Below are 13,607 nucleotides of genomic sequence, written 5' to 3' on the forward strand. Positions count from 1 at the left end.
TTACTTATACCACGATTTTATTCCAACCAAACGAGAGATAAAAATAATAATAATCATAAATTACACCTCAAAAAGTTGCACCAGACTCTAGAAATTATAAAAATTATACCTCTATTGGCGAGTTTTCTCCATTTTTTTTTCATAGCCCCTCTCAAGCAAGGCGAAGCCAGGTAGTGCTAAGGGGGTCGGCGAAAAATTTCACTTTTATACATGGTTACAATTAATTTTTATGTATATATATATTAGATGTTCACCCCACCTTTAACTTCTTCGCGTGTTTACTTCTTCATATTTTGAACTCACTCAGTGAAAATTCCGGCTCCACGGGACAAAGTTTGGTAAAATTTTTTAACACAGACTAAGGGGTCATTTGGAAACAAGTTATCCCGAGATTGTAGTGTTATTTTATCCCTGTGGAAGGATGGAATAACTAATCCCGAGATAACTATTCCACTTGGGATTAGTTATACCACGATTTTATTCCAACCAAACATAAGATAAACTCGTATCAAATTTAATTCTGGGATTATTTATCCTCTACCCTCAAACATTAGACCCCATTTTTGTCATTTTCTCACCAAACGGCCCCTTAGTCATAAACCCCTGCTAGGTTTTTTCGCTCTTCAAACTTTCGAAAATAATCAACTTTTTGAGGTATCAATTTTTCATAAGTAGCCACAATTTTTTTTTTCTTTCATTAACAATTAATATTTGATTCTATCATGCTATAGAAAGTGCAAGTGTTAATATTCTGTTTTTACAAGTATCTCGTTTTATTATTATTAGTATTTTTGTTGTGTAAATTTATGAAATTTCTTCTGTTATACAATGATTTTAGTTTGGTTAATGTATTCATTAGAAAAACCAATTATAAGTATTCTGTTTTGGGGTCAGTAATTGTTTTTCTTTTGTAAAATAAAAAAAATATACTATTGGCATTGGTAGGTTATTGAAGTTCAAATTTTTGTTAAGTAGCTACAAATTATTAAATCTTTGATTCTGTTTAGCTTTGTAAGTCTTTAAGTGCATAGAATAGGAGCATTTTTTTTTGTTTTGTAAAATTTATGAACTTTCTTGTGTTACACAGTAATTTCTTTAGGTTGAGAATTTGTAAGAAAACCAGCAATCACAATCTCTATGTCTACTTGGGAGAAAATATTTACGCGACATAGTCCATATTTTGAGTTTGTTATCTGGTTTAGCCCATATTTGTTGCTACCCTGTTTAGCCCTTTGTTGGGAAAATTATGCTCCAAGTATACTGCGAGAAATTAGTTACGCCACGTAGTCCATATTTTGGAGTTTGTTACCCGGTTTAGCCCATATTTGTTGTTACCCTGTTTAGCCCTTTGTTGGTAAAATTATGCTCTATGTATACTGCGAGAAAATATTTACACCACGTAGCCCATATTTTGAGTTTGTTTCCCGGTTTAGCCCATATTTTGAGTCTGTTACCCGGTTTAGCCGATATTTGTGTATAAACACCTTTTATACAAGATTGATATATTATGTATAATGCTTTTCCTCCAGGTATAATGGGCTACGCGGCATAATATTTTATGTTGGGATGTATATTTTTGAAAATTTCCCGCAACAATTTTATTAGCGCAATAAAGAATATCTACAACTACCATTGAATTTATATTGTATGCATTCTCATGTACATTTTGAATTCTATTGCTTGAATAACTAGGTAGGGGTAAGGTATGCGTACAACCAACCCTCCCCAGACCCCACTTGTTGTATTACATTAGGTATGTTGTTGTTGTTGAATAACTAGTGGTCTCACTGCAGACAACTTGCATAAAGTTTCGCTTTTTCCCCAATTTTTTCTGTCCAAGCAAATGCATAAATAGTTTAGGGTTTATGTTTTGGTGTTCAAGGCTGGCAGCTGTAGGTTGTGTATTAGTCTCTCTTTCTCTTCTATCTGTTTGCCGTAAAACTAGCTTCTATATTGTTATATGTAGATTCTTAGTTCTGATTATACAATTCCAATATATCGTTTAAATTACGATATGCATTCGTAAGAAACCAGCAATGATCATTTGTTTAGTGCGAAAAGCATCTCTACAACTAGCATTGAATTTATATTGTACACATTCTCTCCTGTACATTTTTCTGAATAGAAGGTCAGTTCAAATTCTATAGCTTGAATCCTTAACTAGTGGTCACACAGTAGACAACTTGCATGAAATTTCCCCTCTTTTACGCAATTATTTTTCTCCAAATAAATAAGTAAATAGTTTAGAGTTTATTTTTTGATGTTCCAAGGCTAGCTGCTGTAGGCTGTGACGCTGTGTATCTGTCTCTCTTTTCTTCTTTCTGTTTCCCCTATAACTAGCTTCTCTATTGCTGTATGCATATAATAGTTCTTAGTGCTGATTATAATCCTCACACTTCAATATTTCGTCTAAATTACAGAATCTTGGTGGGTTTTGCATAAAGCTATTAGAAACCATTAACAGCAACACCAGAGGCAAAGATGAAGTTGGATGTTAACGTTTTGAGATACCTTTCCAAAGAGGATTTCAGGGTCCTCACTGCCGTTGAGATGGGCATGCGCAATGTCCGTAAACCCTCCACCCTTTCAACTTTTTCACTCTATTTTTTTTCTTTTCAATTTATGACGGTTCTTGTTTTTCTTTTCCAGCATGAAATTGTACCTTGTGAGCTTATTGACCGTATTGCTCGCCTCAAGTTAGTCCCTTTTTCTGAATTGAAATACATTAGGTGTTGTGTTGTTATGTTAACTTTACTGTGATTTTATTTTAATTACATTTCATTGTTTCTAGACATGGAGGCACATATAAAGTGTTGAAGAATTTGCTAAAGCACAAATTAGTGCATCATGACTCTTCTAAATGTGAGTGTTTTGATAATTTTTGTTTTTTCCTTAAAACTAGTTGTTAGTCCTGTTTTGTGGTTTTGGAGCTGCCATTTGTTCTGAATTTTGTTTCTTAAAATTGCTGTGTAGATGATGGCTTTCGACTTACCTATCTTGGTTATGATTTCCTTGCGATAAAAACTTTGGTTAATCGTGGGGTATTTAATGGAGTGGGTCGTCAACTTGGTGTTGGAAAAGAGTCTGGTAATATTCATTCTTGTGTTTAACTATTGCTTTTGTTACTTTATAATTTGCACTTCCATGTTCTTAAATTTCCATTTTTTATAGATATTTTTGAGGTTATAAAGGAAGATGGCACAGTTCTTGCGATGAAGTTGCACAGGCTCGGTAGGGTTTCTTTTAGGGCAGTCAAAGCAAAGCGTGATTACTTGAGGCATCGCAGTAGCTACAATTGGCTGTACTTATCACGACTTGCTGCCTTGAAAGAGTTTGCTTTTATGAAGGTAATTGCAGTTCTCTAATTCGCCTTATCGTCTTTGAATTTGAAGATTTGTGTGATAAATAACACTTGTGTGAACAGGCACTAGAAGAACATGGATTCCCTGTTCCTCAAGCTGTGGACTGCAATCGACATTGTGTGATTATGTCACTTGTCCCAGGCTACCCACTGTAAGTACCTTTTATGTATGCTGAACTTAATTTTCATATGAAGGCCACTAATTTTTTTCTTAAGCTATAACTGTGGGCATAAAATCCACTTTCCCTTTACTAGGTCCTCTTCCTTCCAAGGATGCATGTATGATGAGAGATATAATAACGATTTTGGATAAGTTTTGCTTTGACTTTGTTTAAGAAGTTTTATGTAAAGATTGGAGCAGTTTTTGAAAGTTTTTGTTCCATCATCAATTTTTTTGCCGGTGAAGAAGAAATTCAGTAGTGATGGAGACTATCTGTAAAACTAGTTTCATCTACCCAGTGTTATTTACCTACCTGTATATATGCAATGTATTTAGTCTATGCCTGGCTGTGCAATATTAGTCATAAGGATGCAAGACGAATTACTTATTTGAGTTATTTCCAATCACCATTATAACTTGAAAAAACTATAATCTTTGTGGTATTTGAGGTTTTGTATAGTAGTAATAGAATTCTCCATAGCTTACTTCATAGAACTTCTATACCATGTTCTGTTTTTTTCTTTTCTTTAAGTATGTTAGCTTCATGTACCTTTGCATGATCAAGTTATGTGGTTATACTGATCTTTGGAAGGCTTAACTAAGCTGTTAGTTTTAACTTTTCTTCCCAAATGCTATTTAGGGATTCTCGCTCCTGCATAAACCGTCTAATCTTGCTAATCTATTTTGTTCTTATATCAACAGCTCCTTGTAAGATACATGGAATACTTGAATACTCTCGTTAATAGCATTATGAGAATAATGTTAACCTGTAAAAACAATTGTTATCTGGGAACTTAAACTTTAGAAAAACATAATTTTGATCCTTGGCTGTGTGCGCATTATTGCTGTATTATTGGTTTCTTCCTAGAAATGGTGACTGTAAAACTTATAACAATTGTCATAATAGTGTGCAGGTTAAGGAGCTGCAAAACCCAGATGTGGTTTTTGAAACAATCATTGGTGCTGTTACACGTTTCGCCGAACATGGGCTTATTCACTGTGACTTTAATGAATTTAACATAATGGTATTTTATAATCCTTCTTTGATTTATGTGAAGCTATTATTCTACTTTACTGCTATAATTGATTGTTCCTTGTGAGCTTGGTTTGCTCAGTGTACAACTAGAATATGTTGATTTCATTTTTCATTTCTTTGCCCTTTTCAATTGCTCTGAATCTCATTGTATAGGCTTATATTAGACATGTTAATCAGTTTTCTGATTCTCCTTATGTGACTAATTGGATTACAGATTGATGATGATGAAAAGGTCACCATTATTGATTTCCCACAAATGGTGTCAGTCTCTCATCCTAATGCCCAAATGTAAGATAGTTTCCCTCTTTATTCCGTTTAAACAGTCTTTCGAAATTCTGTTTTTCTTTTTTGTTTTCCCCCCTCGGTTGGAGCATTGTTGCTATGGATTGCGCTCTTAGCAAAATTGCTGTCCCTGATACAAGTTTCTATATTTCAGGTATTTTGATCGTGATGTGGAGTGCATCTATAAGTTCTTTGCAAAGCGGTTAGTGAATTACTCATTTCTGTTTGTTTGGAGAAGTTCATCTGTTTGACCAAGAAACTACTGTGAATCCTTCTTCCACTTTATGATTTACTTCTGTGACTCATCTTATGTATTCACTTTTTTACCCTGATAATTATTTTGGTTTTTGCTACATATGAGTTTGGGATGCTCTTTGAAATGTGAACTCATAGTTTATCTCTCTTACCTATCTTTAGGTACAATATGTCATTTGAAGAAAATGAAAATGATTGTGATGGTCCAGACGTTGAGATAGATGAAGTTGGTCGGCCCCAGTTTTCTGAAATAAATAAAAATATCGGTTTCTTGGACAAAGAACTTGCTGCCAGCGGTTTTACAAAAAAAGATCAACATGAGCTTGAAAAGGTACAATCTAATGGTTCAATTTCAACTACAATTTGTGAACCTTACTAGAAAAAGAAGAAAGTTCCTGGATATAGCTTACTTCTTAATTCCATTAAGTGAAACAATGTTTAAATTGAATGACTTTTTGGTACCCCAGTGAAGCTGTCTGTCGCATTGTTCTGAAAACTTAACTTTAAATATTGCAACTGTGTGACAAATGTGATGCTATTTGTTGCTGATAGCTGCCTTAGTCGGATTATGAGTTGTTAATTCTGGTTTCATACGAAGTGGAGTGATGAATGCAAATTATGGTCCGTCTTAGTTATGACAAGCCTAGAAGATGTTAAAGGTATATTGTAGTGAGTGGTGATCTATAGGATAAGGATCTGAGAATGGGGTGAAAAAATTGAGCTTCAGCAAAATTGTAATTATAGTGTGACTTCATAAAAAGATTTGATTATATTGACTGATAGCGCTGATGTCTCGTGAAGGAAATAGACAGGCAATAAAAGAGAATGAGAAAAGAATTATTGTGTCTTTTAAGCTGGCAGCTTGATTTTGTTGGGATGTATAATTTGCTTTCTCGGCGATAAGTATTTCTTTTCCTTTTATTTTATTCAGGCATGGGGAATTCTGATTCTACTTCCCCATGCAGCCGCTTAACTTCTTTTAACCAAAATCATTGGGGCTAGGTCACTTATCTTTGAAGGAGGTAAAGCTTATTGAAAGGCATGAAGTTTCTGGCTTTTGACTTTTTTCCTTCCGAAAAACAGTGAGACTGATTCTGTTGGATGTGCTGCAATGCTGTGAAGACTCAAACATAGCACCATCGATTCTTTTTTATATGTATACCTTCTCAAGAAAATCAAAACTTATTGCAGCTTTGGGAGCCATTTTTGAATTTCAATCGCCTGTTGTTCTTGATTTCATAGTTATTCTTTACTTTGTTTGCAGTTGATTGAGGGGGAACTTGAAGAGAATTCAGATTCTGATGGAGAAGAGGACGAAGAAGATGAAGAAGACATAAACACCACAAATGTCAAGCAGCTCGAGTCCTTGCACTTGGAGAAGGTAGGTCCCCTTTTCTCCACCAAGAAGGAAAGAGAGAAGAGACAAAGACTTGTAGGCTGTAGTGATCTCAGATTAAAGTCATATCTGGAAATCTTTCTGGTTATTTTGCTTGACAAGGGGATTTGGGACCTAATTCTCTATACTGTTCTTTGTTATTTGAACGTTATAATGTGCGATAAAACCAAAATTGGAGCATGAAAACTTTTTTGAGTTTAACTAGAAATATGGAACATAAAGATAATCTCAAACAGCTTGTGTAAATCAAAATAAAAAGCGATAATTGCAGTTGAGCATCTTTGTAAATACTTTTAACACTTAATGTGTTAATGGAATTTTTGTTGACTTGCTAAAAAAGCTTTAGTGTACAGCAAAAGCAGAGAGTCAAGCCATTGCGAGAAAAATTCTTATTCTATTTTTATATTGCTTTTAAAGCTTATGAGACATAATCTAGTTAGTACAATTCTTTCTAGAAAACGTTCCTAAACCATTGTGATTGTCTGCTGTAGAAGTCATACGATTTACTGTCTGAACTTCTGCTGAAAAATTGTTTCGATCAGTCTTAACTTTGTGTCATTTACTAGCAATCTTTACTCTTGCAGGAGGACGATAAACATCAAGTTGTGGATGAGCATGACGATAATGATCAAGTTGGGGATAAGGAGGATGACCATGAGGACAAGGGAGAGGAATCCGAGTCTGAAGATGATGCTGAACTAGAGAAGAGCCTGAGCAAGGAGAGGAGGAAGGCTATTAAAGCTGCTCATCGTGGAAAGAGGAACTTTGCCTCTAGGAATACATACAAGGACAAAGGTGGAAAATCCTCGCAGAATTCAAAAGTCCAGAAGCAATTAAGTGGCTGGTAAAGTACAGGAACCTGGACGAGTCGCATACTGGTAAAGAATATGGCCCACTATTCAGTGTCTTTTGAAGGCCAATCGATGAAATTTCTTTGGCGCTAAGGTGGTATTGAAGGGAATATTGTATCGGGTGGAGCTATCACTAAGGTGCTGAATGATACAGTTTTGACTTGGAGTATGATATGCGTTGTCCGAAATGTCTGTCTTGTATATTTAAAATTTTGGTAGCATGTTTGGCTGAACATGAAGGCTTAGAGATTGTTAATGTACTTGTTATTTACTAAAGATTATAAATCAGAAACAGTTATGTAGGTGTGAAGAACTACTTAGATATTCTATTGTTGGTCATACTTATGCTATTTAAATGCTGAAGGGGCTCTTTTCTTTTTCTTGTTTTCTTCAGTTTTGTTATAAATCTTATTTGTGATTTGCTCATGTTTTACTACGAGAATTTTTTGGAGTAAACTACATTTAATTATTTTAGTTTTCTACTTCTATTTCCTTCAGTTTATTGCCTCCTGAATTTTTAAATGTGTGCAGAAGCTCTTAAATTTTTCATTGTAATGAGTTGGACCTGAAGATGAAAATGTTTAGAAGTGGTAAAATCTGGTAAGAGGAATATCTACTTCAAAACACGATTTGAGGTTGAATATGCTAAAAAATGCGGACGTTATTATCAATCTTTAGTACTCAAAAATTCGTCAAAGCACTTCTGTTTGCTAACATAATCTTTTACTAAATGTTTTTTCAGATTTTTCTTCTAACACACCAACCAAACACCGAAAAACCTTTTCCAGAAAAGTATTTCTTAAAATAAATACTTTTCCTAAAAAATAATTTCCCGTCATCCCAAACACAAACACAGGGTAGTCTGATTCGAACCTAAGTTATAATGCAGAAATTAATTTTTAACAGAAATGAAGAAATATAAATCTGAGGAGCGAGGCCGTCCTTTTTATTTTAGGTGAATCTCAAAAATGCTTCTCTACTTTGGGAAAAGGGCTAAAAATATTCTCCGTTATAAATTTGGGTCAAAAATACCTCTCTCATCATTAAAGTTTTCAAATATATCCCTATCTCAGTGGAATTTTTCAAAATAATCCAATATTATTTTTAAACCCGACCCAACTATACCAACTTGTTCCCTCCCGAGTCCTACATCTGGAGCCACTAGGCACAGGAGTAGGTAACTCATATGAGTTTTTTATTTAATTGAGTCGAGTTTAAATGGAGCAGATTTAAAAATAAAATCCGATTATTTTGGAAAATTCCATAAAGACTAAGGGTACATTTAAAAACTTTAATGACGGGATATCTTTTATCCAAATTTATAATGGAAAATATTTTTAGCTCTTTTCACAAAATAGAGGGATATTTTTGATCCTGTCCCCTTTATTTTAACTGAGCTATTATTAGTACACACAGTGTTAATTCATACAGAATAATACATAGATTCTCAGATAACTTAAAACGAATAGTCCTTACACGAGAAAGAAGAAATAACCAAAAAAATGCATAATTGGTAGGGGTTTTTGCATTCCCTTATCCAGTATCTTGATTATCTCACTGGAATATATGTCAGTTGCATCTTGCAGGTATGACCACATAAAGGTAAATTGCAAAGTCTGCCAATTGAAAAAGGAACATACCTTACTTCACCAAAAGGGGAAAATTAAACATCACAATCACAATAGTCACATTACAACTTTTTTTGAGGCAAAACAGCTCGCAATAAAGAACAACAGTAACAGAGCCTTAGACATAAAACAAGCGGCTCCAACGGATTAAAAAGAATGTTCACTTTCCGATCCTAAACACATTATTATTACATATATCAAGAAACAATACGACTAGCTAACAGTAGCTGGCAAAGCTGCGAGGCTCGGTTCAACAACCTGTAACAAGCCAGTTGTCAGCCTCGTCGTTAGATCTTCCACTGACACCTTCACCACATCCCTCCGCATGCCAATATCAGCTGCATAGCGACTAGCACAATAGACCCCGACAGCTGTCACTGCCATCCCGTATACATTAGTGGTAACGAGACGTAGTGGTGTTGACATCACAGCTGCAAGTGGCCCACCGATATAGGACACTGCTTGTCCACTTTGTCCCATTGTACCAGAATCTGTCACGAGCAGTCCGGTCTTACAATAGATGGCGAAGTCCTCACAGTTGTTCTTGAACACATTGTACAATCCAAAGCCGTTAGTAAGTAGGTAATTTGCTCGATGGACCACTAAGTCATCTGGATCAGAGTCTGCAAGAGTGCACGTTCCTCCACGTGCTTTTGCGAGGAAGATAGCGGGGGTTACAGCATATTCAAAGCGATAGAGGATACCTCCAGCAAGAAAGCAGTCTAAGCATGACGAGACTACTCCGTGACCATCTGATGGTGGGGTGCAAACGGTACAAGGAATAAGAGACCGATTTGGAATTGAGCTTACCAGGATATGATCCAAAATCGTCCCAGTTCCTACTTCTTGACCACGTCTTGTGAAGTGAATGACTTTATTATCCCCAACATAGATACCTGTTATTTACACATATCTAATATGATAAGAAAATAATCTTTGTATTCCTCAGTTTATCTGCCACTTATATACAAGCTTAAGATCAAGGGTGATCAAGAAAGTAGAAAGTCAAAAAAGAAAGCATAAACAAAATAAAAATAACATGCCAAAGTGTAGACGCTTGGATAGCATCATCTATGCACTTTAATCTTCTGCAGACACTTTGGCATGTTATTTTCACATTGGCAGTGGCCAGGGCTTTAAACTTTGGAACAAGAACAATATTCAGAATGTAACAAGGTCGCATTACAATACCAAATTAGTGACTCAATAGTCCATGTAACACAATCTCATAAAAATATAGCGCATGAGGAAGAGACAAGGGAAGAACGGTACAGTACAGTACATTACCCAACACTCACGCTGTTGCCCTGACCTGTATAATTGTATATGTCTTCATCAAATGCAATTGTAAGAAATAGACCCAAGGCGTGGCCTACTTGAGTTAGTAATCACCCCAACTAATGGAATGGCTTTACCAAGGAAGCAAAGTCTAAAGCCTAGGTCAAGGAAGATCTTGGACACATTTGTCAACTTAATGTTACAAAATGTTAACTCACACTGCTGTCTAGCGTGCGAAAGGGACAAGGGGAAACATGACAACCAAAGAAGCGCAGTGTGTGTAAACAACACGAAGAGCATTTGCAGGAAATGCTGTCCTCAATTGCTTTTGAGAGGAAGTTTGTGGCATAAACTAACAGCCATGTTACAGTAGTTTAGCAAAGAGAGATCAAACCTATTCATTAAAGAAGAGTTCAACGTAGAAAATAATATGACTACATTCACTTCTCGGTAATAACAGTTTGATTAACTTTAAAATCCCAGCCCCATCTCCCATGAGTACTTTACTTTATATGGGATCATATTTGGAGATTAGTTAACTAAGGAGCCCAAGAATATGCGCCTACATCCCCAGAAACCAAACTTTGCCATGGGAAATATTAAATTCAGTAAAAGAAAAGACTACTGCCTACAGCCTATCTAAGAAAAAAGGGCAGCCCGGTGCGCTAAGCTCCCGCTATGCCTACTGCCTATCTCTCCCCAATATTTTACAGCTTTAAAATCCTTATTTCCACTATCCCAATCCCCTAAATTGAATGTCAACCTTCCCTTTTTGATATGTAACAAAGCAATGTTCAATATCATATCGCAATAAAATTTGCTATAACTCTTGGTAAACCTCCCATTTGTTCTAAAGAATTCCTAGAGAACTTATTCCACTTCTAGTACTCCAGTAACCAATTCAACTTTCCAACTCCAATCTTAACAATAATGCCAAGTAGAAACAACCATTCAGCTTTTGAATGGATGAATACAGAATTACAGATCCTTGGAAGTTTTGCATCGGAAAATGTGCCCCAATCCCCTCCATGAGAAAATGCTTCTGAAAGGGTCCATACTGCACCTTTGCTATATAAACTACCTGTCTCCCCCTTGTCAACTTCATAAAGCACCCTATGGTCTATCACTAAGGCCTAAGCACACAGTCCATAAAAAAGTAACCCCTGAGAATTACTCGATCAAAGAGTTGGGTCACTCAGATAATGCATCTTGTTCCTAATTTTCATTGTTTTTTACAATACGTGTCTGGGCAATCTTGCTTGCACCTCAACTAATTCCACAAGGTACTTGTTACCCCACCAGCACAGATACCGGACACCTCTGTCCACCAATGCTTGGAAATGTGGGGAACACAGGTTCCTAATTTTTTTACTTGGCCAAAGTTTTATCGATTTTAGCTGGTTATAGTGGTAAATGTAAAAACAGCAGCACGGTAGTTAAATCCTAACACTCATAGCCACAGTTAAAAAAGAAAATAGAATCCTCCTGAAAATTAACTTCTACCAATGAATCTAGAACAACCCCAGATATTATTTCATTTCCATGAACTGTAAAAACTAAAATAGCAAATCAATAGGACTACAACATCTCCAACGCAAAAAGATCAAATTTTTTTGAACATCAACATTAGATATTAAGATTAAAGCAGACAATTTAGCCAAAAAAAAGATCATTTAAGCAAGTCAACATCTTTTTGAACATTAACATTACATATTAGATTAAAGCAAACAACTTAACCAAAAGAAGGATCATTTAAGCAAATCAACATCTTTTTGAACATCAATATTCGAAACTCCCTCCAGATCAAAAAGAGTGTCCACTTACCCTTTTTTTGTATCCACTTACAAAATCAAGAAACAATTAACCTTATTCTTCCAAAATTGCCGTTATTAAGTGTTAACTGATCAAATCGCAATAACTATTTAATGAGGGGTAGTTTAGTCAAATTACCTAATTTGACTAGGAATTAGTATTTTCTTAAGGGGTGTGCAAATAGCTAAGCGGACACTCTTTTTTGATCCAGAGGGAGTATTAGATTAATGCAGACAACTTACCAAAAAAGAAGGATCAAATCAGCATTTTTTTGAACATCAACATAATATATTAGATTAAAGCAGACAACTTAACCAAAAAAGAAGGATCATTTAAGATCAAATCAACATTTAAAAAAAAAAAAAATCAACATTATATATTAGATTAAAGCAGACAACCTAACTGAAAAAAAAGAAGGATCTTTTAAGCAAATCAACACCATTTACCATAAAAAAAATATAGTACTAATAGATACTTACCATGATGAGCATAAATATAAGCAGCACAAAAAGAACAATTTTTAAACCTTAGGTTACAAAATGGCACTATTTCTCACTTCATCTCCAACACAAAAAAGAACCAATTTTTTTTTTTAAACATCAACATTAGATACTACATTAAACCAGACAACTTAACCAAAAAAGGACCATTTAAGATCAAATCAACATTTTTTTTTAACAACAACCTTATATATTAGATAAAATCAGACAATTCAACCAAAAAAAAGAGGACCATTTAAGCAAATCAACATTATTTTACCATGAAAAAGGTAGTAAAGTAATAGATTTTTTTACCATGATGAGCATAAATATAAGCAGCACGCCAAGAATAAATATGATCTCCAGGTTTGAGGCTCTTTCTATCAATTCTGTCATCATTTCAACAAAACAAAAAGAATAAATCAGAACACATTAGAAAAAAAAAAAAAATTACAAAAAAAAAAACATTAGAACAAAACCCACCAAAAAAAATAGAAAAAATGCAATAAATTCAAGTTACCTAATAGAAAGCAGCCCCAAAAGGCTAAATCAGAAAACATTTCAAGAACCCACCAAAAAAAAAAGGAAAAAATGCAATAAATTTAGATTACCTATTAGAAAGCAGCCCCATTTTTCACTTTTTGTTTTTTTTGGATAAGCAGAAGAATATGATGAAGATTTTTGTGCTAAGAAATGTGAGTAAAAATTGATTAGAATTAATTTGGAAAAATGTATATAGATATAGAGAGGATAGACACAACTAAGACGCGTAGCATTCGTGTTTAAGTTTGCTTTAAGGCATGGGGTTTGAAATGACAGAATTGCCCTTATCCAAATTACTTGACTTCGTCATTAAGCAACATGTCACACTCTCTAACCGTGTACAAATTTTGGGTGAGAAAAATAGTAATGTAAAGTAATTTATTACTATTTATTTTCTCGTGTTCGGTTGATTAATTTGGAAATATTTTTTGAAAAATACCCACTTACTTCCACACCAACCCACAATCTCATCCCACACCACCCACCACCATCTCGGGGAGGTGGAATAAGATTTTTTTTTTTTTTT

At 34.8% G+C, this 13,607-nt stretch overlaps 2 protein-coding genes across 5 annotated transcripts; one reads left to right on the top strand and one right to left on the bottom strand.

The window, feature by feature from the left end:
- The first annotated feature begins 510 nt into the window (after window positions 1–510).
- Window positions 511–7,721, top strand: LOC132625918 (serine/threonine-protein kinase rio2). 4 transcript variants are annotated; one of them, XM_060340554.1, is made up of 14 exons: window positions 636–654; window positions 1,693–1,753; window positions 2,421–2,565; window positions 2,650–2,696; window positions 2,792–2,862; window positions 2,974–3,087; window positions 3,172–3,347; window positions 3,425–3,513; window positions 4,429–4,546; window positions 4,772–4,845; window positions 4,994–5,041; window positions 5,257–5,425; window positions 6,359–6,475; window positions 7,057–7,721. In XM_060340554.1, exons 3-14 carry the CDS (start codon window positions 2,482–2,484, stop codon window positions 7,336–7,338), a joined length of 1,389 nt encoding a protein of 462 aa, XP_060196537.1. In that variant the 5' UTR covers window positions 636–654; window positions 1,693–1,753; window positions 2,421–2,481; the 3' UTR covers window positions 7,339–7,721. The 4 variants fall into 4 exon arrangements, with proteins under 4 accessions (XP_060196536.1, XP_060196539.1, XP_060196537.1 ...); XM_060340553.1 differs by lacking the exon at window positions 1,693–1,753 and having other exon boundaries at window positions 511–654; XM_060340556.1 differs by lacking the exon at window positions 1,693–1,753 and having other exon boundaries at window positions 512–654; window positions 7,075–7,721.
- Window positions 7,722–8,964: 1,243 nt separating this feature from the next.
- On the bottom strand, window positions 8,965–13,306 carry LOC132625919 (protein LEAD-SENSITIVE 1). Its single transcript, XM_060340557.1, has 3 exons — window positions 13,150–13,306; window positions 12,854–12,927; window positions 8,965–9,865 (listed from the first exon to the last, which is right to left on the bottom strand). The coding sequence occupies exons 1-3, from the start codon at window positions 13,167–13,169 to the stop codon at window positions 9,183–9,185; spliced, it is 777 nt and encodes a 258-aa protein (XP_060196540.1). The 5' UTR covers window positions 13,170–13,306; the 3' UTR covers window positions 8,965–9,182.
- Between the last annotated feature and the right edge of the window lie 301 nt (window positions 13,307–13,607).

The sequence above is a fragment of the Lycium barbarum genome, chromosome 2 (genome assembly GCF_019175385.1).
Source record: "Lycium barbarum isolate Lr01 chromosome 2, ASM1917538v2, whole genome shotgun sequence".
In the NCBI taxonomy this organism is placed as follows: domain Eukaryota; kingdom Viridiplantae; phylum Streptophyta; class Magnoliopsida; order Solanales; family Solanaceae; genus Lycium; species Lycium barbarum.